This window comes from Poecilia mexicana, unplaced genomic scaffold (assembly GCF_051168715.1).
Source record: "Poecilia mexicana isolate PSO_F unplaced genomic scaffold, ASM5116871v1 scaffold_2, whole genome shotgun sequence".
Lineage (NCBI taxonomy): Eukaryota > Metazoa > Chordata > Actinopteri > Cyprinodontiformes > Poeciliidae > Poecilia > Poecilia mexicana.
In genome coordinates this window covers 1045193-1071137 of record NW_028263371.1, presented here as the reverse complement: position 1 = coordinate 1071137, position 25945 = coordinate 1045193, and the positions used below count along the sequence as shown (strand labels likewise).

Below are 25945 nucleotides of genomic sequence, written 5' to 3'. Positions count from 1 at the left end.
TCCAAGGTTCGACTATCCGACGAACCTTCCTCTCCAGGACCCCTGAATAGACCTTACCAGGGAGGCTTAAGAGTGTGATCCCCCTGTAATTGGAGCACACCCTCCGGTCCCCCTTTTCAAACAGGGGGACCACCACCCCAGTCTGCCAATCCAGGGGAACTGCCCCCGATGTCCATGCAATATTGCAGTCGTGTGACCCAACACAACCCTACAACATCCAGAGCCTTAAGGAACTCCGGGTGGATCTCATCCACCCCCAGGGATGAGATCCTCCATATACATACACATATACATATACTCCAATGTGAGACGTGGATGTCTGCAGCTCCTCCAGAGATACCACGGGCCTCTTTGCTGTGTCTCTGAATCCTGGTTTCCTTTCCCAGCCTCTGATTAGGTAGATTATGATGTTTTGGAAAGTGTGCAGCTTTGCCATATTTTTGCTCATTTTAGAAAGAATAGTGCTCTGTGAGATGCAGCTCTAGTCATGCTGAAATAGACCAACACCACGACTCCTGTTAGCATTTGGCTCCACTAGATTTTTTTAGAGACCTCAGAATTTTGGAGGCTCAGTACAAATGCAGGCTTTACAGATTATGATTTGTTAGAAATTTGACTTTTTACTTCCTTATGCATCTCTTAGCCTTGATCTAGCCCAAATAAATACACAGAAGCTTCTGACTGTAACATGACAAATGTGTAAAAGCGGGGGGGAAAAAAACATTATAAGGGACTGTACGTTTTGAGTCAGCAAATAAATACTACCCTTGTTCTCAGAGGTTTGTTGACTTGAAGTCAGTGCAGTCCCTGTCATCATCTTTTTCTTTCTCTCTATTTTTGGAGGATCTATATCTGACACCGAGGGGCCGGTAACATTTGACCACAGACAAAAAGGCCATCCTGTAGTTGTTGTTCATCCACCCATACAGGATGGGATTGACGCAGGTCGAGCACATGGCCATGATGTGGAACACGGTGAAAACCAGCTTAAAGTCTTTCATATTCAGCACACTGTTATCAATGTCTATAGCCAGTTGGAATGCATGGAAGGGGAGCCAGCTCACAGCAAAGACCACCACCATGGTCAGCATCATCTTGGTGGTCTTCTTTCTTCGCTGGTTGTCATTGCGGCCACATATCATGTGTTTCTTCAGTTTGTTCCATATGCGGATGTATGCAACAGAATTGATGAGCAACGGTATGACAACCTGGACCACCAGCATGGAGAAGCTGTAGATCTTTCCATTCATGCTGCTGTCCGGCCACTTCTCTGCGCACACCTGCAGGGTCTCTTCGGTGGAAATGTTAAAGGACCCAAACTCCCTGAAAATGGCAAGCGGGCTGGCCAGCAAGGCGCTGAGTGCCCACGTGATGACGATGACCACGGCACACATGTCTCTGGACATCTTGGTATCCATGTGGTGGACGATGCTCCTGTGGCGGTCCAGAGCGATGATGTTCAGAGTGATGGTGGAGACGTGTACAGCCATGCCTTGAGCGAAAGGCAGCAAAAAGCATAACACCTGACCGAACAGCCAGTCGTCATAGAGAAGGTAAACAAGAGTGAAAGGCAAACACAGCGTGTTCACCAGCAGGTCAGCCACAGCTAAGTTCACGATGAAGAAGTTGGTCACTGTGCGTAGGTTTTTGAATTTATAGACAACATAAATCACCAAGGAGTTTCCAGTGACTCCAAACAAGATGATTGTGCTGTAAGAGAGGATGAGGACAACTTGAACTCCAACCAGCTTTGTGCTGTCATCCAACGTCCAGGGGTTCTCTTCAATACAGCAGTCGAAATGTTCATCTTCAAATGTAAAATGCTCCTTTTGAGTCATGTTTAGTTCATCCTCATTCATGGCTAACAGCCAGCCTGTAGAACAAATATTCAATCATTAGTTGGACCATTAAAGATTTCAGTCCTATGGTTTTAATGAACATATACAGGCAAAAATAGAATTCACTGTAAGCCTGAAAAGTTTGAAGTTAAAATAATAGTAACTCACCAGCTTTATTCTTGCCTAAATAAAACATTTTAAAGTTACAGTATGCAACTTTTACAAAAATCTGTTTGTTGCATATTTTTTAAATCTGTCACTATATCCTGACATAGTGACAGGTTTAAAAAATATGTAATGTCCTGACATAGTGACAGAACATTTTCAGTTTATCAGATAATCTGTGAATAGATCAAGCTCCTTCACCTCCTCTCACTGCTGCAATCTGCAGACATGCAGTCAAAAACAACCATTCAGAGCCAGGAGGAGGGGCTTAGCATTGTCAATCATCCTCATGCAGGCACTGCTAAATATGCTAGTGGTGGAGAAACAACTTACCTTTACAGGACAAAATGTATTCACTGTCATTGGTGGCCATGCTAACTAGCCTTACCATTCACATCAGACTCCATTGTGATGAACCATCTTTTGCGTAGCAGAAAGCCGAGGGGTTGTTGGGAGTGGTGAGCAGGGGTGATTGACAGCACCAAGACCCACCCCCTGGCTCTGATTGGTTGTTTCTGATTTAGCAGTGTATTTGTTCAGACAACAGCAGATCCACAGGGAGAAGGCAGAGGAACGGCTTTTTTTTCACAGATTATTTGTTTTGAACTGTCACAACATAGATTTTGACAGATATGTAGAAAAATAAATAAAAGTTAATACTGTAGTTAATACTATGAAAAAAATTTTATTTGGCCCCTACATTAAACTGTTGTTGTTATGAAAGCTTTTTGGCCAAATGGGAAAAATACATGATAAACATTTACTGTAAAACATTTGGAGCTATGGAAGTTATTTCTGATAACCTCATGGCCACGTTATGGCAGACGTGAATAAAAATGTATAAATATTTATACACAACAAATTACACAAAGACTGCTGTGATTAGCTGTCTGTATGCTGTCTGTTGTAATAGTGGTTGTTAAGAACAGCTTAATGATGTTACCAACATGCTCTTTCACTTTGGCAAAAGTTGTGAGCTGTCTTATGATTTAGTTAGAGTTATGCTTATGAATAACATGACAGCGTGACAACACAGTTTATTTGTGTTTTTGTCTCTAGATATAGAGGCTTTTCAGACAATTTATGAAACATTTACCTAAAAGGTTTTGACAGAAGAAACTGTTTCACTAACTGCTACCTAGTTTGAAAAGTCAGGAAATAAACAGATCTAGATGCTCCATATAAGAGAACCTTGAAAGCATTGTCTGAAACTTTTGCAATTATTAGTCAGACAAAATTTGCATAGCTCACATATGTGTGGCATTTTGTATTCTTAATGTGTTCACTTATAGCCACATGTTAAAAACAACACCAAATACTTCAGTGAAAGTGATTTTTCTTGGTGACCTGTAACAGGATTAGATCAGAACCTGAAAATTCCTGCACCTGAGCATATCTAGTATAAACTAATCTACATTATGAGTGCAGTACATGTTACAGTTCTGTTGGACACCAAAGGGCATTTAGGACAAACATTTTTGTTTTAGCTCATAACAACTGAGAAATGACAATCAAGAACATTCTGCTTCTCTTTAGCCAAAAACAGCAGACTATTTTTTTTTCTGAATTACTAATTGTGTTTTTTGTTTGTTTTTACTTGTGGGGTATGAATAATAAAATATGAACACATTTTAAGGTGTATTATCATATAAAACTGCTGACATTAAGGCAGCTTTTAGTGTGAAAACCGCTCTCCAGTGACTTACTCTAAATTGCTTCAGATAGAGAACTATTGTCATTATGATCATTTTGTTGTTAAAAGAGCAAAAATGATTTACGTTGTTAGCAGTTAGGGATTTAAAGCGTGAATGGGTATGATTGTCTTAATGATCTCACATTTCATAGGAAGAATGATTCTTGCACAAAATTAAGAATCGTTAAAACGATTTCAAAACCCATATTGCCTTTTCAACATCGTACTGGACAGCGAAGAGTGTTTTTAGGTTGTCATTAAATCTCAAATAGGTCTAAATCACAGGCTGATAATCTATGTGAGGAAATGATACTTTAAAATCAATGAAATTCTCACACCAAGTCCTCTAATAAATGATATAATCATGAATGGTCATATTATAATTAGCCCCTCAACAATTATTTCAGGGTAGTTTATATACTGAATCAAGACGATTGATTCAGCTTCACAATCACACAGAATTTGCCAAAAAAATAAAATAAAATAAAATTATATATATATATATATATATATATATATATATATATATATATATATATATATATATATATATATATATATATATATATATATATATATATATAAAATTTTGTCCAATAAAGTGAAAGTATATACTGGAACTTACCAGCATAACCAAAGGTTTTCTCCGTATATGAGTCATGTGGTCATTTGTTACAATGAATAAGTAAATGAACTTACCTCAGTGAAGCGGTATTCTATTTAGATTCGGGCCATTGTTTGCGCTTCTTGTAAACTTTTGTCTTAGTTCCGCAGCTGATAAAAACGCGAATAAAACATTATAAGCCTGATTGAACAGCAACCGATCCGCATCCGTCTTCCGATGGTGGTCATGGTGCGCGCAGCAGCGCAGCCGAGCGGCGCGCAGCGTCTCCCCTGTGCGCACTGCGGTCCGGTTGGCATTAACAATGTCTCGACTGCCTTTTGTCGCTGAGAGGAAAAAGATGAGGCTGTCTGAATTACAAAGTGGAAACGAATGGAGAAGTGATAGTTCTTTGCATCACAGAGTCGTTTTCTATACGCTCCTCTTCGTGCAAGTTTGCAATATAAAAACTCTGAAGGGAAAGCTGATGCAAAGCGCTGTAAAACCCCATCCGGTTGAGAACATGACAATACGTGCAGAATATGAAATTTTAATGCTGCAGCGCAATATAATGGAAAATCTGTCAACCCGTAAAGTTTATTTTAAAAATCAAAGATGTTTTATTCCAGATTTGAAGATTCCAACATTTAAAACAAAATGCTTGATTGTGCCATTTTTTAATTTGAATGAGAAAAATTTAATCCCAATTTAAGAATTTGCTGCAAAAGGAGGCTGAAATGTTTCAGGAATGTCTCAAATGGAGACTTGGTTAACCAAAAGTTTAATATCTGTTTAATGTTTAGTTACATTTCAGAGAAGGAAACATTAGGAACAAACCACAGTTCTGGAGGTTTGTTCCTTACAAACCTCCAGAACTGAATTAAAAATTATTTTTTTATTACTGGTGTGATGTAGCATCTAATTGTAAATATCATATTTTCATTATATTTAATGAAAACAGGCAAAGCTTAGAACAAGGAAGTGGCTATCACCAGGCTACCCCTGCTGAAAAACCTCCAGTTCGCTCCCAGGAAGTTTCAAAAGTTTAGAAATGCAGCTATAGCCACAGCCAGTGGCAGTAGAAGATATTATACTACTATAATATTCTACTATGTTTTATTCTACACAATAATTATTTCATATTTAAAATATTTTTATTTTTCATGTTTTTAAATATTTGTAGAACATTTTTAAAACAATGAAATTACAATTTTACAACAGGAATGGTCGGAGTCGGGTCATGGGTGCAGCAGGCTAACTGAGGAGGACCAGACTTCCCTCTCTCCAGCCACTTGTTCCAGATCCTCTTGAGGAATCCCAAGGCGTTCCCAGGCCAGCAGAGGAACATCGTCTCTCCAGGGTGTCCTGGGTCTTCCCCTGGGTTTCCTTCTGGTGGTACGTCTCTAGAACACCTCACCAGGGAGGCGCCCAGGAGGAATCCTGACCAGATGCCCCAGCCACCTCAACCGGCTCCTCTCGATGTGAAGGAGCAGCAGCTCTACTCTGAGTCCCTCCTAGATGACAGAGTTTCTCACCCTATCTCAAAGAAGAGGCCAGACACCCTACGAGGAAAACTCATTTCAGCCGCTTGTAATTGTGCCCTCTTTCTTTTGGTCATGACCCACAGCTCATGACCATAGATGAAGGTAGGAATTAGATTGACCAGTAAATCGAGAGCCTCGCTTTTTGACTCATCTCTCTTTTCACCAGCTCCATTTTTCCCTCATTCCTAAACAAGATCCTGAGATACAGTACTTAAACTCCTCCACTTGGGGCAGGACATCCTCCCCGACCTGGAGAAAGCACTCTATTCTTTTCTGGCTCATTTATTTATGCATTTATTAAGGTAGCTATGATTTTTTTTACATGTCTTATTGAAATACTGAAAGAAAGAACCTTGAATACATTGAACAACAAGTTTTGCATGACATTCAACAAATTCTCTTTCTTTTGGTTTTCTCATTCAAGGTGTCAGACACACACATATATCAGATTTTTACATGTGTGAGTTGGAAAACTGGACAAATACAAAACTTAAATGTATGCACATTTATTGACTAACATTTACAAATTTAAATGTCTATGCATTCATTTTTAATTGACAATAATCTTGCCCCATACATAACTGCTTGTGTTTCCATAGCAACTAAAACAAACAAGAATCTGACACAGGTTGTTTGACATCATCATGTTGATGAGAACCTCTATGTTCTCATCAATGATGTCATAAGAGTTCAAAGAGATACAAGAATACAAGAATTCTCAGTTTGCTTCTCAACTTGGTTGGAGGTAGATCGATTCCAGAGAGACGACTTCAAACTGATTTTACAAACCATTTTAACTGTTCAAGTCAAGAGGATTTTTGATATTGATGGGACCTTGGATTTCTTGTTACGACGGGAGTTGAAAAGTTGTTAGGATAGAGCATAAGAGGCAAAGACGTTTTAGTAGAGAGCTCTGAGGATGAGAGATCAAAGTACTTTGGTTAGGACATTGAACCCTGAAGACCAAAAGGACATGGAAGATTCCTCTAAGGATGAGGAAGTTACCGTGAAAACCACAACTATGAATTTAACAGTAAAGGCATCAGGAGACTTTGTTGATTTTGAAAGTGTCAATGCTCCTCATGACCAAATGGACCTGGATGTGTTTGCTGGCTTATCAACCAGGGGAGGTTGAGTGAGTTACTTTAACAACCACAGTTAACTCTTTATCAACACAGACATTACAAAAAAGTGTCTTTACCAGACTTCCCAAAAACATAAAGGACCTGGATGTGAAACCAAACTGTGACAGCAAGGAAATTGTGACAAATTCTGAAGAAATCTTTGAGAATCCTCTTAAGCAGAAGAAAACTCAGAAAATGAAATTCAAAATGACACAGATGATTTTGACAGCGTGGATGTAAATCTTGAGCCGACCATGTACTTTCGCAAATTTTCCAACTCATTCTTCAACTGTTGGATGAATGCCACAACACATAGCATTATAAACTTCAGTATTACCAGAAGGTTTGTGGCTCAGCATTTGAATTTTTTCAGAGATTCCATTGTTTGTGAGGTTTTTCTTTACAGCAATGCACCATCCAGGAAGATATTTTCCCCAGATGAAGTCTTTGCAGTTCAGAATGAAATAATTGAAACACTGAAGATGAAGGATGTGATACATCGGGACAAGCCAGGAGTCTTTTTGTTTTATGTGTCACACTGTCTGACACAATATGGCATTAACAGACTATGAGCTGTACACAGCTGACTATTGTGAACAATGTTAGAAGTTTTCATGTGTTATTCATAACCTTGGTCCTGTCATTCCTCTACCAAAGGAACAAAGAGACACTACAACTACTCTTCTAAACTGTTACATGTGTGGAAAATGTTGTGATACCTTCAACTCCAACATAAAGACAAAATGCTTTTTAAATGACACTGATGTGATGATACTGATTCTCCCATGGTCAGACAGTCCAGATGATTTAAGATATCCTGTGATTCCTGACTCAGTCTTTGAAATTCCGGGAAAAAATGGAACTCAATCATCTGTCCTCAGTCATTTGCTGGCGACAAGGAACGACTTATGACACGAGCAGGCTTTACACTTATCTGATTCCCCTTTTTTACTGATTGACCAAAACAAGATCTTGGAAGAAGCCCTGAGCTACTGCAGACATAACCACAAAGAGCTGGCCTCCATCTTGGATAAACAGATGCAGATCTTTGCTGAACTGGAGGCTGAGAAAGCCAACAGTCTCTTCGTATGGCTCTGCCTTCACTACGCCTCTTCCCTCCATTACTGGTTCTGTGTTGATGACAGTGATGTAGAGTTTAAACTCTGGGGTCACAATGAACCAAAAGAAAACTGTGACACCAGTGGAGCCATGGAGAAAGAAGGAGACCATCTCTGGTTCATCAAGTCTGATCATGATGAGTTTCATTTTATCTGTGCTATAAACTAAGAGCTGTGACTTAGTTTGTGAGTGATGGTAACCTTCATCAGGTGAAAACTTCACATCTTATCTAGTATTGCTTTGCTCATAAAAAAACTTTTTTTTGACAATTTGAAACATTAAAAAACATTTCTCTTTTCTTTTTCTTGTGTAGTGTAGATGTTTGCTGTAATTTCTGACATATTTGTGATTAATGTAAATTTGACTCATAACTTTAAATATTTAACTAATTGGAATGTTTTATATGTTTTTTAAAAATGAAAATGACTTTTTTGTTTCTTCTATAATTTGAAATCAATAACTTTTGCAACAGTAAGACTTTTTTGTGAAGGTCTTTTTGCTTTCAACAATTGTGCCACTCAGTGTAATACTTTAGTAATGTGAAACATTTGAAACATTTTTAAAGGTCAGGTGTTAGTTGTATACCTGCTCATATTGATTTGTACATAGCAGAAGGAAGGCTTTCTGAACAGCCACCGATTTCAGCTGGTCTCTTGGCTTTCAATGCCTTTTTACACAGATTGTTTCATCGTCCTAAACTTATTCCCTTAATAATTCAAATTATTTTACCCATAATTTAAACTGTGGACTAATTTATTTTTATGTCATTATGGATTACCTGTATTCTGACATCTGACATGTGAATTTAATACCAATAAAATATTAGAAACTTTTTTTTTTTTTTTTTTTTTTTTTAACAGGGAAGTGTTACGTACATAAGAGGCAGTTCTTTATTATTTGCCACACTCACTGGCATCTCAAGGGAAGTTTTTCAACTCTAGGAGTGATATAAGATTTCTGCAGTTGCTGAATGTTACTAATGGAAAAGTAAAGGTGCAGAGCTTTAAGGGAATTTGCCATTTTGCAACTAAACTCTGCTTTAGTTATGAATTAATGATGTAACTTAAGTAAAAAAGAAAACTTGTACTGAAACAAGCTTACTCAAGGTTAATGTTGAAGGCTATCATCGAAAAGTATTTTGTAAAAAAATAAAAATCATTCTGTTTGAAATGAAAATGACTAAGTAATGTCCTTCAGGAAGAAGATACATAACCAAGGCATATATTTTGTTGTTGCTGTTGGCAAGGGAATTCTAAACCCAGTGAGCAAAGCATGTGAAAGTAACTTCTGTTAAGATTAATATCTTTCTAATAATTATTTCAACTCAAGTTCAAATTTTACATGTGTCTTTCTGTTACCCTTACATCATCCAAAACTCAACATAAATGTGAAAACTTTTTGTGTTGTTTTGAGTTCTCACACAGCAACTTGAGAAATAATTCATACACCTTGTATGCATTCAAAAATGTTGTGTTGTTCACTAGAAACTTCAGTTTTTTTAGTAGGATTTCATTTGGCCAGCTAACATAAAGAAGCTCATTACATGGAAGTAATAGGAAAATACTTCAAAATGTTATTAAAAAGAAGATTATGAAATGTGTCCCTGAGGTTAGCTCAGTGAGACCGAAATCAACCTCACTCCTTACTTACTAAAAAAAAAAGTGAAAACCTGCATGAATAATATTCTTTCCATAAAACAAAATTACAGACCCATTCAATAAACTAGAAAATTGTTGAAAAGTTCATTTATTTCAGGAACTATCACTCAGTGAAACACATTATATAGATTAATTGCACACAGAGCGATGTTTGAAAGCCTTTAGCTATGTTAAATATGATAACTTTCCATTAAAGTTATTTAAACATAACATTTAAAATGATAACATTACATCAGACCAATAAAAACAAAATTTTTATTACAGAAATGTGAGCTTAATGAAAAGTATGTTTAATACTTGTTTAAAGGTTGTCCGTTTTCAAAAGGTATTTGACAAACTAACCTCAGAAAGTATATTCTAATTTATTAAATATGACAGTAATATATTCAAAGTAAATTATGCCCTCATAGCAAGAAAAGGTATGTAAAAATGCACTTGGGAGTCACACATTTCCCTACCACGCAGACAGTGAAGCATCTTGCTTTTAATGAAAGTGGTTGTTTGCATGTTTGTGTGCTGAGCAGGTGTTGTTTCAGCCAAGTAACAGAGGCCTCTGCTTGTGCTCCTTCGCCCTTACAGAAACAGAAAATCTGATTTTCACAAACGAGATGAAAAAATGAAATTACTGTCTGTAAATCTGCCCTGAAACTTAGGTGCCAATTTTGAAGACCACCAAACTGAGTTACCTTCCAATCTCAGCAGGTACCATGCACCTGCACTCTGCTTAAAGCAACTGGTGATGTCCAGACCATTACACAAACCTCCTTAGAATCAATATAAACGATGCTCCTCATGGTAAGTGTTGAATTATATAGGCGAACCTCATTAACATCGGTTTGTACAAGTGTAACTATAAATCAACAAATATGATTTGAATTTAAATTGGATTATTAATCAACTTCACACTATGATGGAATTTTTCAGAAATCCAATGAGATTCAGATTGTCATAGATGGAGATGAGTCAGTTATGATTATGGCCACAGGCGGACAGGCTGTCTCCAGTAAATGTCAACAGTCAACACTTAAATGATGAGGTCAAAAGGATTATGTCAAATATCAAGTTAAGCTGGTGCTCTTTCATACCACCTACATCTGTTTCCTTGTCCATGTTAATTATACACACTCATGAAAAACATTCTGTCCTTGTGTGTTTCAAACTGTTTCATATCCACTAAAGCTGCCTGAAGAGGGAGCGCTGCTCCCATGAGCTGAATCCTAACTGCTCCTAAGTCAGGATTTTGCCAACACAGTCTTAGAAAAATCAGCTTCATATTTCAAATGAAGGTTTTCCTTAATTTTCCTGAACACGTTTCAGTGGTTCACAAGGATGTGCGAGATTTGATGTTGTTATTGTTACGGAGTAAAGCTTCTTCAAACAAGATGGAGGCTCATATGTCTTTTACTGAACCTTTCTGTTCAGTTTTTATTGAAGAGAAAAAACGGCAACAGCTGATAATGGCAACAGCTGTTCGTAACCTAGCAACCAAAAATCAACAAAAGCAAAATAGTGACAAAACAGAACCAGATCCTGTTAAGCATTCTTCAAAATAAAAGACTTCCTCTATTCAAATAAATCATGTCTCACACTTAAATATATTCCACTTCATATACAATCATGTTCAATACAATTAATAATAATCATCATGTAAATTATGCTTAACATATAATTGTAAATCAGTCACTTGTCATGCAAAATATACTGAACATCATATAAGTGTAAAAAAGTCACAACAGTTATCATTGTGAACACAGTAAAAGTGTTTTCGCTGACCTTCATTAACCTTCATCACTGTACTAAAGTTGTTTCACTTTATTTAATGGAAATAAATCTAAAATCTACAACCTGAAACCAATAAAAGAACTGAGTGAACATTTGAGATGAATACAATACACATACAATTCAAAAGCAGTACCACTTCTTATTGCAAATTGTTATCCAGGCAGTACAAGACAGTAAAAAAAACAAAAAAAAAAACAACTGAAGTCCAAACAAATCTAGAAGAAATCTCCATCCCTCCTGTAATAACAACCAAAACATTTAACCAGGAGTTCCTGATGCATATTAGTTAGATTTTGCTGGACATCATTTATAGTCTGTTTCACACGATGAGCCTATGAAGCCATCCAGATGGTGAAGGAGATGAGCGCTGTGAGGAGGACCGTCAGCGGCGTGACGCAGCTCAGGTACAGCATGAAGCTCACGCCACACAGCGCCGTCAGGTAGGCGCTCATCCTGCTGAACACGATCTTACGTACCGTGGTGCAGAACTGTGCAAAACAGGAAACATGCAGATCACATGGGGTTAGTGCTAGAGAAGCAGTGGAGGTCATGCTGACTGTGACTGGACATGGATTAACACTAGATGGAGCTGCTTGCATCATGAATGATTTAGATTCATTTCACTTTAACTAACATAGGCGCACTAGGACATGTCAGAGAGTCAGATTTAAAGCATGTTCGTATTGTGAAATATGAGTCCAGTGACCATGAGGACATTTGACATCAGTCTGTATTTGAATTGGCACATGACACGGTAGGATTAGTGTAAAGTCACAGAGTCGAAGCAACAATCAGGGTGATCAGAACAAAGAAGGCCTTTTAAACAAGTTGGATAGTTTTGATTTTCTATTTCTGTGTACTTTGATACTTTGAAGAAAGCTTTAAGATATTAACAGTGATGATCTTCTGTTAAAATGAATTGAACTGAATTGCAAAACTTCTTGGATTTTTTGCAAGAATATTTCTGGCAAATTAATCTCCCGAATGTAAATATAAAGACATCATGGAAGATGATTATAAACAGGATCCATTCATATTTGCATATAAACTTCTTTTTCTTTCTTTTTTTTTCTTTTTTTTGCTGAGGTAGGGAGTAGCAAACATGTTGCCAATGTGTTTGAACACCAGTTAATATAAATTCCAAAATGTATTTCATAAGCAGTATTTTAATTTGACCAATCTAAATATAGTCACCTTCCTAAAATATTGGCCTAATTCATTTTTCTCAAAAGGTTTTTTTTTTTTTGTCTAAATCACCTTTTGGTAATTTCTTTAAGTCAGCTCCCTGATTTAGAAAATGTTTCAAATCCCAAATATTTACTTAAATCAAAGATTTATTTCTAAAAGAATTGTCTTAGCTTGTTAGATTTGGCAGAACATCTTCCCTGCCGACAGCCATCACCATCTTCAATAACTCTTTGCATAATCTTAATTGATGAGTTAGAGCAACATTTCATTTCGTTTTGGGATTAATAAAGTATTTTTGAATTTGAATGTAAAACTGGATGTACCTGGTATGTCTGGTAGCTGATGGCCATGCCGTATCTGCAGTACATGACATAATGTTCACAGTTGTACCACAGCAAGCTGTAGGTGACGGATCCCAGCAGCTTCTCAGCCCTTCGTGCCACCTCATCCCCATCCAGCGGAGGCTGGCTGCACACTTTGTCCATGTGATTGATCAGAATGTCAGAGCCGTACGCAAAGTCCACCACAGAGTCCACTCTGACGCTGGCCACCTTGGTGATGACCCCCATCAACAGGCGGTTGTTTGTCACCATCTTGGCTATTGCAGATTTGTCTTTAGTGATGGCAGGCAGGATGTCTGGAATGAGATGAGCCACCCGGTTGTTGCCCAGGTAAATACCAAAATGTGTAAATAATGTCCGGGGCACCTCCAGCAAGTCTCCACGTTTATACAGGGACAGGTCGTACTTGGAGTCCTCCTCCTTTTTGGAGGCTGCAAAGAAAAAGTTGAGCAGCTGATACAGGAACATGATGGCAGTGTGAAGCAAACATCCTGACACCAAAGCATTTATTAAAGTTGGAAAAAGGGAGGAGCTAGAGTGTTGAGTGTCAGTGGATTAAACGCTGGTCAGTGTTCAGTGTCTTTGGTTTTGGAGGGTTGCAAAGTAAGGAGCTTTCACTAATCACTTTTCAGTGTGGTTGTTTCAAAACTGAAGCATTTTTTGGACGCATTAAGGTCAAAGATCCTAATGAGAAGCTGACTGTGACCCTTTAATCCTCATTTAAAATGTTGCATACTTTTATACTTTTATCCCTTAGACCAAATAAAGATCCTTTGTTAGTGCTAGAATAGTGAAGCTTATCTTTGTTTTATTATTATTATTATTATTATTATTATTATTATTATTATTATTATTATTATTATTATTATTATTATTATTATTATTATTATTATTATTATTATTATTATTATTATTATTTTCCAGCCTTTTCCTAATTTATACAAGAATAAATAACTTTTATATTTTGAATTAATTACTGTAAAATGCAACAAGTTTAGATCTTGGATTTATCCAGTTTTTTAGACACAAGCATATATTATTGCTTTTAGATGGTGGCGTTTTAACACCCTGTCCCCTCATCCACGGAGGAATGTGGCTGACAGAGATGCAGGAGGGTAAAAGTTTATTTTCAAATGAAAGAACAAACTTGAAGCCTGATTTCCTCTGGTGAGTGAGAAAACAATCTGCCGTCTGCTTCAGAGGATCTGCTCCAGTATTGCTCTCTGATGAAGTGAAGCTGGAACCACACACACATTCCTGCACACAGCTGTGAGGGTGTGATAGTTCTCTGTAATACATATTTATTTTGTGTGGTATAAAACAAATTGGTGTATATTGATGTTTGTAAGGTGATAATAAGAATGTTTTACAAACCATCTCTGTTTGCTGGTTGTACAGTATTGGCAGCTATTTCATGGGAGACTGTGAGAGAATGATCATCTATCATCCATCAGAGGAGAAGTTTGGATCTTATTCTACTTTTTATGAACTGTGTGATGCTGGAAGAGCTCTGGTGGAGCCAGCTGCACACTGTCCAAAAAACAGAAACAAAAACAAAACAAACAAACAAAAACAATCCATCAGTAGTAAAATCTGGTTGTTGATCATGTGACTCGTGATCAGTTTCCATTGCAGTTTTTCAATATATATCTATTTTGACAATCAAGAAACTGTATCAAAATAGCGCAACAACTTTTTATCAACAACTTTGAGTTTTTTCAAAATTGGTGAGTTTCCATTAATCAAATTTATATTAATAATTTCAGTTTATGTAATACTGCCTTTCCATTGTCTGATTAGTAATCTTCTGATTATGTAGGAGGAGGAAAGGCTGCACATGCAATATGAAACATGAAGCAGACCCATACTGCAACTTTTAATGCTGGACAGTATGAAAGGTGAAACCTGTTAGGCGTTTGTTCATCGAGGTGGACTGGAGGATTCTGCTGAATAGCAAATTTGGACAGTCTCCTGTAAAAGATAATTATCATAATCATTGGTTGTGATTTCCTCGGCTGTCTTCTCCTTGGAAAGCTTTTCCAATGTGATTGTAGGATCTCAGTTGCTGTGGTCCTTGTCTTTCACTCAAACACCTGTACGGTCCAGCAGGACCATGTCAGGGTGACTTCTGTCACATCTTTTCTGATATAGATGTGACATTATAACAGCAGCCTTCAACTTACTGAAAGGATCTTTAGAAAATGTTTTTTTATGTTACTTGTTCTTGAGCATGATGGACTTTTCCAGAAGCTCTCTTTATCTTCCCTCTCTGTCCTTCTTTAAGTTCAGATTAGGATGTGATAGGACTGAAAAAGGGTCAGAGGGCTGAAAGCTGAAAGAAAATCATAAAATATGCTGGTTGTAATTTTTTTTAAGAAGTGTTCAACCTCCCTACATATATACTAACTATTTCAGGTCATTAGAAGTGCAAATCTGGGAGAGACAAAACCTTAAAAGACTAACAGCTGAAACCGCATCTAAAGGTGGCTCCACAAAATATTGCCTCAGGGGGCTGAATACTTTTGCACACCACACCTTTCAGTTTTGTATTTGTAAAAAATGTTTTTAGTCATATATAATTTTCTTTCCACTTCACAATTGTATAACACTTTGTGTTGATCTTCCATATAAAAGTCAAATGTCATCTATTTATATGTGTGGTTGTGACAAAATAAAAGAAGGCGTATGAATGCTATTGTGACACTGTGGTTTGAAATTTAGCTAATTTCTTCCTAATTGCTTTGTTATTGAATTCCCATGTAAAGCTTATCAGACCTTTAAGATGATCAGCATCTAGACAGCAACTCAGAGGAGGAGATTGTGGATGTACATCTTTTTAATGTAGTCCTCCTTCCCAGTCAAACTAAAGCATGACACTTCTGTTAATCCTGCAGGATTCACTTTCATGCTCATTGTTTGGTGTTTTGAGAAACACTGCTGTCTTTCTGAGGAGATCTTTGAAGCATTGGTTGCACCACACACTGTGCTGACCTACATTTTATTAAATCCTTTCAAAAAGGATAATTGCAAGAACTTGACTTCAGAGAGTTGCCTTTTCAGTCCATGAGAAAGTCTGTTTGACCCACAAAGTCCCCCACAAAGGTGGGGGAATAACAAGTAGGTCTATATAACACTGTAGAGCCCTATCTAAGATATAAAATTAATAAATTACAGACAAATAGCTGGCAGGTTATTCTGTTTATTTAGGAGGTATGCCAACAATTCTAAAACAAACAAAAATCTCAAATAAATGTGTCTATTGTTGAACTCTAATGGTTGTGCTGGACCTTCAAATGTTTCCATTGGATGTTTTTTAGGTTGGTTCCTTTAAACTTGAGGATAAATAAACTGTTGGTATTAGGATTTTTCACCATGTAAGTCATAACATCAACTAGGAATTATTGATGCAGAAACATCTGCCAATGTAAGACAGACATAGAACAAATATGTTCTAATTGTGTTTAAATGTTTAGAGTCCAGAGGTAAACATGCATACACAGAAAGTAAGAAATGTGCATGTTGTGACATTTGGGTGCATACAACCCTGGTTTCTGCACAGGCCAACCAAACTCTTCCACACTCATCTATGTTTTTTCTGGATCTTGCTTCATTCATTAATCCGGTCATGTTGAAACAGGAAGGGGCAACACAAGACTGGCCCCACAAGGTCGGGAGCATGAAATTGACCAAAATGTCTCATTAGACTGAAGCATTAAGAGATTCATTTGACTGGAACTGGGGAGCTGAACGCAACTCCTGAAAAACTGCCCTATACCATAAACCCTTGGCACCAAGCTGTACACTTCATGTAATTCAGTCAGTAAAGTAGTGTTGCTCTATGCAACAGCAAAATCCAGACTTTGTTTGTTTACCAAAGAGGCATGAACATATCTTCACCTGTAGTATTCACCTTTAGCTCTGTGCTTTACACCACTGCTTTGTGTTGCACTTTGTGATGTAAGGTTTGGATACAGCTGCTTGGTCATGGAATATTATTACATAAGGCTGCTTTTACACTCTTATTGAGCTAACCTGAAGGCCACAGGAAATGTGTTGAGTCTCCAGAAAATTGGTGACCTCTACTCACATCGTCTGTATTTAGTTGTAAGAAAATTTCCCATCCTAGCTTATTGCACAGGTGAGATCATTGTCACTATGCCATACTGCATTCATTGAGGTCTAAAGAGTCTGCATCCCAAAGTGCTGATTTTATACCCCATCAGCCATAGATGGAACACCTCAAATTCATTACTGCTGCAACATTGTGTATTTATAGTCTATTGTTACGTTTTTAAACTTATAAGACTGAAAATATTGAGTTGCATTATTATGCTTCTTCCACAAAAGGGTTTAGCCTAAGATAAAGGAAAAACATTGTTCTTTCACAGAAACAAAAATAGTAATGAGACACGAGCTCCCAGATTAATGTTCTGCAACCAGAAGTCATGTGATTAAGAAGTCATTAAATGTCATTTAAACCTAGACAATGAATGGAAGTTTTTTAACTGCTATTTTTTTTAACGCCTAGGGAAAAATACCTGATATGAAGGATGAATTTACTATTTGAATCAGTCAACAATCAAATTTTTTTCTAAAAGAAAGCTGTGGATAAAATATCAACACAGCAGCAGGAAGAGCTGAATGGGTGTACAATGTCTTCTAAGTTTTTGTGGTTAAGCATGCAGATTTGAGTCATTTTCTCCACATTGGTATTGATTGGGCACAGTGGTAATGGGCTTGATATTGATGCACAAATTGAGCCACTCATTTTCAGGGTTTTCTTCATGAAAAAGTTGGTGAATTCGTTGTATATGCTGGTGGAGTGTAGTTCAGATACCACAGCCACAGGAGGGCTTGTAAATCTCTTAACCATGACAAGCAAAGCTCAGGTATTATCAATGATTTTGTCAATAATTTCAGAAAAGAAGGATTCTCCTGCAGTTTTCAATTGTAAGTTACACTCACCGGCCAGTTTTTTGGTACACCTGTCCAACTGCTCATTAATGCAAATGTCGAATCAGTCAATCACTTGGCAGAAACTCAATGCATTTAGGCATGTAGACATGGCCAAGACAATCTGCTGCAGTTCAAAGTGAACATCAGAATGAGGAAGAAAGGTGATTTAAGTGACGTTGAACGTGGTGTGGTTGTTGGTGCCAGATGGGCTGGTCCGAGTATTTCAGAAACTGCTGATCTGCTGGGATGTTCACACACAACCATCTCTAGAGTTTACAGAAAATGATCTGAAAAAGAGAAAATATCCAGTGAGTGGCAGTTCTGTGGGTGCAAATGCCTTTTTGATGCCAGAGGTCAGAGGAGAATGACCAGACTGATTCGAGCTGACAGAACAGCAACAGTAACTCAAATAACCGCTTGTTGCAACCAATGTATGCAAAAGAGCATCTCTGAACGTACAACACGTCGAACCTTGAGGCGGATGGGCTACAATAGCAGGGGACCACAATGTCAGCTAAGAACAGGAAACGGAGGCTACAGTTCGCACAGGCTCACCAAAATTGGACAGTAGAAGATTGGAAAAACGTTCCTGGTGTGATGCCTCACAGGGGGGATGGCGTGTATGTGGTGGTATGCAGTGTTTTCCAAATATACAGGGTCTTGTCTGACAGACAGAAATCTCCATTTTGGTCTCATTAGACCAAAGAACTTTCTTTGACTTGATCCTATGAAGTCTCCCTGGTGCCTTTTGGTAAACTCTAGTCGAGCTTTCTCATTGCCACTTTCACAGAAAGTTTTGACTGGTGAAGAACCCAGGCAACATGTCTACAGAGTCTTTCATTGCTGCATGTGTTAGCCTGAATCACGCTACATTCATCTAAGTCCACTCACCAATTGTGGCCTCAAGCTGAACCCTGATGTGGTAATAAAACAAACCTTTGCCCTGTGTGCTGGGGGGCAGGGCAGGGAAGTGGTCTGGGATTTACACCCCGCCAAACGGCTCTGGATCTATAGCCCAAGCTAATAAGGATCCTGCAAAGGCTCTTTAGGTTTAATTTCTGGTCACACTCAATGAAAACTGTGGAGACTTTGTTTTTTAGAAAAAGAAAAATCTGTTGTTTATGGACAGATTCTATTCAATAGCTTCCAAGAATAACTGTTTCCTGATTTATTGGATAAAGATTTTGGAATTAGAGGAAGCTGACACCTTTTTAATTTTTTATACTGTATTTTGCTTTTGCTCTCCTTCTTCTTCTTCTCCTTCTTCCAATAATATATTGTGGTCTTTGACATGCTGTCCAGAAGAAATATCTATGACTGGACAGCAATGGGAGAAGGACAGAGACATTTCCCAACTGTCATTTCCACACTAATAGGGAAGTTCAGGGAAAGTTCAGCACTGTTTCAGTTTATGTGCCTGGCAGTTCAGTCTGAGTTCAGATGGTTTTATATCCATCCTGGTTACACATAATAAAAGAAGGTAACTTAAGGTAACACTTATCAATTAATGTCAGCACGGAGCCCACAGATGACGCCTTATTAAGCTTTGTGAAGTCACACGTATCCTCACTGTTTGATTTGATCTCATAAAAAGATATGTGTTTTACCAGGAGATACCTGGAAGAATTACAGTGGAATGACCCTTTAGCTTTAGCAAAATAAAATCTTGTTGAAACTTTGCAGCATACGAAGTGGTGGAAGAAAGAAGTCAGTGTACGTTAGAATAAGTGTAGAATAAAATAAGCTGGAAACATTCAAGCAGTGCAGACTCACTCTAACATGTGCAAAGGATTTACAACATGTGCAACAGTCCTGTGAAATAAGTTTCCCAGCCATGCTGCTGCATGAGGTGAAGCCTCCTACAGATAAACCTCAAGACACAAGTGTACTTATGTAATGCTGACAAATATCTATGACAACCTTGCAAAGTTCTCCAGCAGTCACAGTGGGTGGCAAAAACACATTGACTGAAAACAAAGCAAAAAAAAAAAATGCCGATGGTCAGGAATATTCTTGCTTTTTCAAATATCTGGGAAACTGGAATCCAGGACCAGAAATGTAGACTTTAAGTGAACAATTACAGACCATTACAAGATCATGTTTTATAGAATGGACTAATTCTACAGCAAACAACTTCCATAATTTAAAAACAAAACAACTAAGTGCACAAGTTAGAATTTATTTATTTATTTATTTATTTATTTATTTATTTATTTATTTATTTATTTATTTATTTATTTTAATTCACACAGTGTCAAAATTGTGCATATATGCTTGAAGATAAACATAAATCTCAACTAATATTGGTTAAATGTCTTCTATCATGTTCCTTCCTTGCCTTTGGGAAGGCCATTCCAGAACATGAATGGAATCCAGTCTGTTATTCTTGTCATTATTTTTCTGTTAGGATGTCCAGTTGTGTTCAAGTTGTTGTTTTGAAATGAAGTGGAAGAATTTGGTGTTAGTTTTCACCTCTTGACCAACGGAAGCAAGTAACTTTATACTTGTAGAACTCTATTTATAATATGAAGACTAACCAAACGTTTGGTCAATGGCTTCCCAGCTGCCTAATAATCAAGTCAATCATTCAGCTTCTTGGTGCAGAAAAGGAGGAATGAATGCCTGCAGATTGCTGGAGGGAAATCTTCTGTAATCCTGTAGAGCATGTTCTAAACCTCCCCTCAACAAGCACCAAAGTTCAATAACCACCAAAGCAGTAGTGACGTATGTTTCTTGTGATGAAGTTACATAATCTAAAACTGATATCGTTACAGGATTGCCAGCATGTTTGTCGACAATCAGTAGAGTTAAGTACACAGTAAGAATATTGTGTGTTCTTATAAAGAAGCTGTAATGCATCCGGACCTCATCAGTATGCTTTTACAAAGACATGTTTGGTAATCTCTTTACAGATCAGGTAGTTGAACTGCTTGACTTGAAGCTGGGAAAACGCCCCAACATGGTCGGAGCGTTCTGAAACTGCCTGGCTTTCATCTCAGCTGTGATCTCATTGTGAAATGGATGGGAAGCTCCAAAAGAACCATCACCACAATGCATCACAACGCTCCGATGCATTGTGGTTTATCTGATATCAGATTGTATATTTGAGGATTGGAGAGTAGAATGTCTCAACACCTTGTTGTGAGATCTCCAAATCAATATTTACTTCCCTTTCAGAGTTGTGCAAGTTTTCTAGGCGCTGTATGTGTATAGACTAATGTCCATCTTATATTGTTCTTTTACTCCCTCTAGTGGTTGTAATGTATTAAAACAGGAAACCTTTCAAAAAGTGCCCAGACAAAACATGCTTCCATTCCTGAGAAACTCCAAAAATATCCTCCTTTTTTCTGTACTTAAAGTTTATTATGTAAAGATTAAAGGAAAAAAGAAATGGAAATCTATACTCAAATGGGAATATGATGCAATAATCATTTGGCTTATAGGTCTCAGAGTTTCTGAAACTCAATGGTGACTTCCAGATTAAAGAAGATGTATATAAATGAGAATAAATTAAACGTTTTTATTATTATTATTATTATTATTATTATTATTATTATTATTATTATTATTATTATTATTGTTGTTGTTGTTGTTGTTGTAACTGCAAATCAACACAGCATTGTTCAGACCGATCAGCTTTTTGTTAAGAGGAAACCTTTATCCCAGAATGACTGAGCAGTCATTTGTCCACAAAAAGATCACTGGATAGTTTGAGAATTTAAGAAAAAAAAACATGAGAAATAAATTTTCTTTTCTTTTCCAAATCACAAATCAGCTGTACCTCTGATTGAGATTTTTTACTTTTATTTTTTTAATCACCATTGTTAAAATGAAAATTGAGAAGTAGTTCCATTTGTTGAATGAGTTTATGAAAGACTGGAATAATGTTCTTTTGTGAGTGGCAAAACCATGACAATTAGTGGAATATTAAAAACAGTAGCTAATATCATCAATTTATGTCTTAATTAGAAAATTCCATCCATCCATCCATCCATCCATCTATCCGTTTGGCTAACTACAATATATTCCATAAAGTTGGGCTGGAATTCAAATGTTATACTTCTATACTCTTGGTCCTATAACATGGCTTGTTCTGTTTGGGGTTTTTTAAGATATGACATTGTGGTGAACTATCATTGATTACTTATATAAATAATGAGTCAGCAGAATGGATACAATGTGTTACAAACTTAACAGGAGACTGATGAGTATGACAGACAGCTGAAATCAATCCAGAGTAAAAATGTGAGTCATCATTCTCCTGCTCAGAGTTCATCAGCAGACACTGGCAGAAAGCGGGTGAACTCCATGTTCCTCCTGACAGCCACTGTCAGTCAGGCAGCGTCACATCTCGGAATTGGCAGCTGTCAGACGTTTGAGTCATAGTTTGAGAACAACAAAGTGAGTGGGATGTTTGTACACGATCAAAGGCCGAACAGAGAACCTTGTTCAGATAAATATCCCAGACTGTTGAGCAGTTCTTCACTTCCCCAGGACACCAAAACACACAACTGGTGGCCAGTTCAACATGGCTCTGCCACTCTTTACCACAGCAGGAGTTATTTTCCTGCTTTTCTCCACCTCATCAGCTGTAAGTCTGGAATCTTATGTGGATCTATTTTCTTGCTACCACAAATAATTAGCTATGAGTAAAAAGATTTAAAATGACATTTTTTTTATGTGCAGCAAATCAGAGGAGATAACCTTGCAACATGCAACATGAACGACGGCTTTGTAAGTTTGATGCAGTTTCTCAGTGATGCATCCTGCTGTCTCACTTGTTTTATCTGAGTATAATTTTCCACAATTGCTGTGTATGAACAGGGAAAGTACTGCCCTACTACATGTGGAGTTGCTGATTACATGTTCAGATATTTGCCAGGCGTAAGTGAAGACTTGACTTCAATGCAAGATCAACTGGAGCTAATCGCCAATTTAACTGATGGGGCTGATGAAAAAATTACATACATGAAAGACTCAACAACTTCAGCGCAAAAGTCTTCCCAGCCTGGTAACATCCATTTTTATTTCGGTTCACAGTTTGTCATATCATTAAGTACTCATGTGTTATGATTGAGCTCCTGCTTTTATTACAGACATGGCTCAGTCTTGTGCTGATTTGTGTATAATTTAAACCAGTTTAATTTTTATTTCAGATCCGAACTACAGGAAGTCCTCCAGCATGCTGGATGATGTTTTGCGATTTGAAAAGACAATACTTTCACAAGAACAACAAATGATGTAAGTGACTGATAAGATTTAATCTTTGTTTCTTATTGAAAGAAAGAGTTGAAAGAAATCCTCTTACTAGTAGTTTTGGTTCAATTAACACCTTTTATATAATTTTATTCAAATTTACTCTTGTAGCTCTATTTATTTCCATCTTTTGGAAGTATTTCAATAAAGAATTACTGACATTGAGTCTAAAATAAGTTATATTTCTTCCATTATTACTTTCATGTGATAAATGATACAGTTATGAATATCTATTTTTATTGTAGGATTTTTTTTTTAATTAATTTGTATTTAAAATAATTAATCCTTTTCATTATTGGTTTCTTGTATTCATTTCCTGATTCTGTCGTACAATTTTTCACTTTATTTATTATCACAATTAATTATCTTTTCATTTAAACTGGGTATATTTTGCACATATAAATGACCTCAAGCAAAACCAACTTGTTACGCTTTTCTCAGTGAACTTCAGAACATAATCTCATCCAATGAGAGGAATATGGGTGAGCTGAAGAAACTGGCCCTTCAGCTGCAGCAGAAATGCACTGCGCCCTGCAGAGACACGGTCGAAATCCAGCCTACCACAGGAACAGGTAAACACAGCAACTGGTGAGAGAGAAAAAGACACTGTGACACTGTATGACCGTTGGAACATTCCTATTTCAAAAGAAGTTTCTCAATCTGGTCTCAGCAGAGCAACATTTGTCCTGACTCAGTGTTTAGATAGATGGAAAAATCGATACGCTGCTTCATAGCAAAGAACATATGTTTACCCTGTCTAAAGCCTGTGATGAGTTTTTAACTTTGTGACTTTTGAAGCTTAAATCTCACCAGTTTTTTTTTTTTTTTTTTTTGGAATAATTTAGACCTGTTCACAGAGTTCATGAAGATATTTCTGTTTCTTTTTATCAGACTGCCAGGATATTGCAAACAAAGGTGCCACCACCAGCGGCCTTTACTACGTGAAGCCAGCCAGTGCACAGGCGCAGTTCTTAGTCTATTGTGAGATTGACAACTTCGGTCGAGGCTTCACTGTAATACAAAGGGTATGCACCCATGGAATTGCTGTTTTAAGCTAATTTTCAGTCATTTGTGAACATTGTCTAAAATACCTTGGACAGATTTGGCATTATCAGTCCTGAAATAAAGAGTAAAAGTCTTCACTCTTTAATACTGTGCTGTCCACAGAGACGTGACGGCAGCGTGGACTTCTTCCGGGACTGGATCCAGTACAGGGAGGGCTTTGGGTATCTCTCCCCAGATGACACCACAGAATTTTGGCTCGGCAACGAGAAGATCCACCTGCTGACGACCAGCTCTCCCATCCCAACCGTGCTGAGAATCGAGCTTGTTGACTGGGAGGGTAACAAAAAGTACAAATGCACAACCACCCACACACTCATGTGTTATGTAAGGGAGCAATGGCAAACATGACCCCCTTTGAGATTTGGCAACCTCCTGAGAGCAAATTCAGTCAGCAAACTAAAAACAAGGCTTGTTTGTCTGCAGGTATGCCGACTACAACATGTTCCGAATCGGCTCAGAGGCTGACATGTACAGACTCACCTACGGTTACTACTTTGGTGGCGATGCCGGCGACGCCTTCGATGGCTTCGACCTTGGAGAAGATCCCAGTGACAAGTTCCACACGTCACACAACGGCATGCAGTTCAGTACTCACGACAAAGACAACGACAAGTACTCAGGGAACTGTGCCCAGCAGGACGGCTCCGGCTGGTGGATGAACAGATGCCACGCGGCACATCTGAATGGAAAATACTACCAGGGTAAGAACCTTTGACTAAAACCAGCTGCGACTCTGCAGCTGCAAATGTGAACTTCAATCCGTTGAGTCATTTTGACAATTTAATATTTTTTTTCCGTGTCCTTCCAGGGGGCAGGTACAGTGAAAAGGATACTGGTGAGTACGGCTTTGACAACGGAATCACTTGGCTCACATGGCACAGTCGCTGGTACTCCCTGAAAGAGACCACCATGAAGATCATTCCAGTGAGCCGCATCTCAGCGGGAGGCGGACAGCAGACTGGGGTCAAACAGTTTGGAGGACTCGGAGATGCATAAACCAGAACGATTGTTTTGGTCTGTTTTCAACTCTTAAATTGACCCAAAATAAAAAGGCTCCAATTGTTTCTCTCTGATGTTTGCATATTTTCCTTATGTTAATCTGATGTAACACAATTTCTGAGGTTAAATTTTCTTTAGTTTACTTATTTAGTATAATAGATGCTATTTTGTATAAAGTCCTTAGACAAAAATAAGATTTTTTTTAAGCTATACTGTTGACAAAAGAATGTTAAAGCAAAAGCAAGTACATCAAATAAATGGTTACCATTGGATTTCTCTGTTTCAATTATTTTTCTGTTTGATGTCATCATTGCAAATCAAACATTTCTCACTATTTAGATTATTAACAATCTTGTTTTTTAATAAAAATAGGTATGAAACTATTCTGGTCCTTTACTGAAATAAATCAGTAAATGGCCAGTAAAACAAACAAAAAAAATCTGCTATCAACACAGCTTTCATAATTCACATTTTTAATCATTAAACAAGTTCCATTGGATTTACTTCATCATTCTCTCTCTCTCTCTCTCTCTCTCTCTCTCTCTCTCTCTCTCTCTCTCTCTCTCTCTATATATATATATATATATATATATATATATATATATATATATATATA

The 25945-nt window shown here is 37.5% G+C and overlaps 3 protein-coding genes across 3 annotated transcripts; 1 reads left to right on the top strand and 2 right to left on the bottom strand.

Moving 5' to 3' along the window:
- Nucleotides 1-773: 773 nt before the first annotated feature.
- On the bottom strand, nucleotides 774-1859 carry npy2r (neuropeptide Y receptor Y2). The gene has a single exon (XM_014974231.2). It carries the CDS (start codon nucleotides 1857-1859, stop codon nucleotides 774-776), a length of 1086 nt encoding a protein of 361 aa, XP_014829717.2.
- Nucleotides 1860-11137: 9278 nt separating this feature from the next.
- si:dkey-30k22.5 (lecithin retinol acyltransferase) lies at nucleotides 11138-13521 on the bottom strand. Its single transcript, XM_014968275.2, has 2 exons — nucleotides 13036-13521; nucleotides 11138-12012 (listed from the first exon to the last, which is right to left on the bottom strand). Exons 1-2 carry the CDS (start codon nucleotides 13519-13521, stop codon nucleotides 11857-11859), a joined length of 642 nt encoding a protein of 213 aa, XP_014823761.1. The 3' UTR covers nucleotides 11138-11856.
- An 8971-nt stretch (nucleotides 13522-22492) lies between these two features.
- On the top strand, nucleotides 22493-25601 carry fgg (fibrinogen gamma chain). The gene is made up of 9 exons (XM_014968274.2): nucleotides 22493-22600; nucleotides 22696-22743; nucleotides 22834-23020; nucleotides 23166-23250; nucleotides 23707-23837; nucleotides 24157-24290; nucleotides 24433-24617; nucleotides 24754-25031; nucleotides 25139-25601. Exons 1-9 carry the CDS (start codon nucleotides 22538-22540, stop codon nucleotides 25324-25326), a joined length of 1299 nt encoding a protein of 432 aa, XP_014823760.1. The 5' UTR covers nucleotides 22493-22537; the 3' UTR covers nucleotides 25327-25601.
- Nucleotides 25602-25945: the final 344 nt, after the last annotated feature.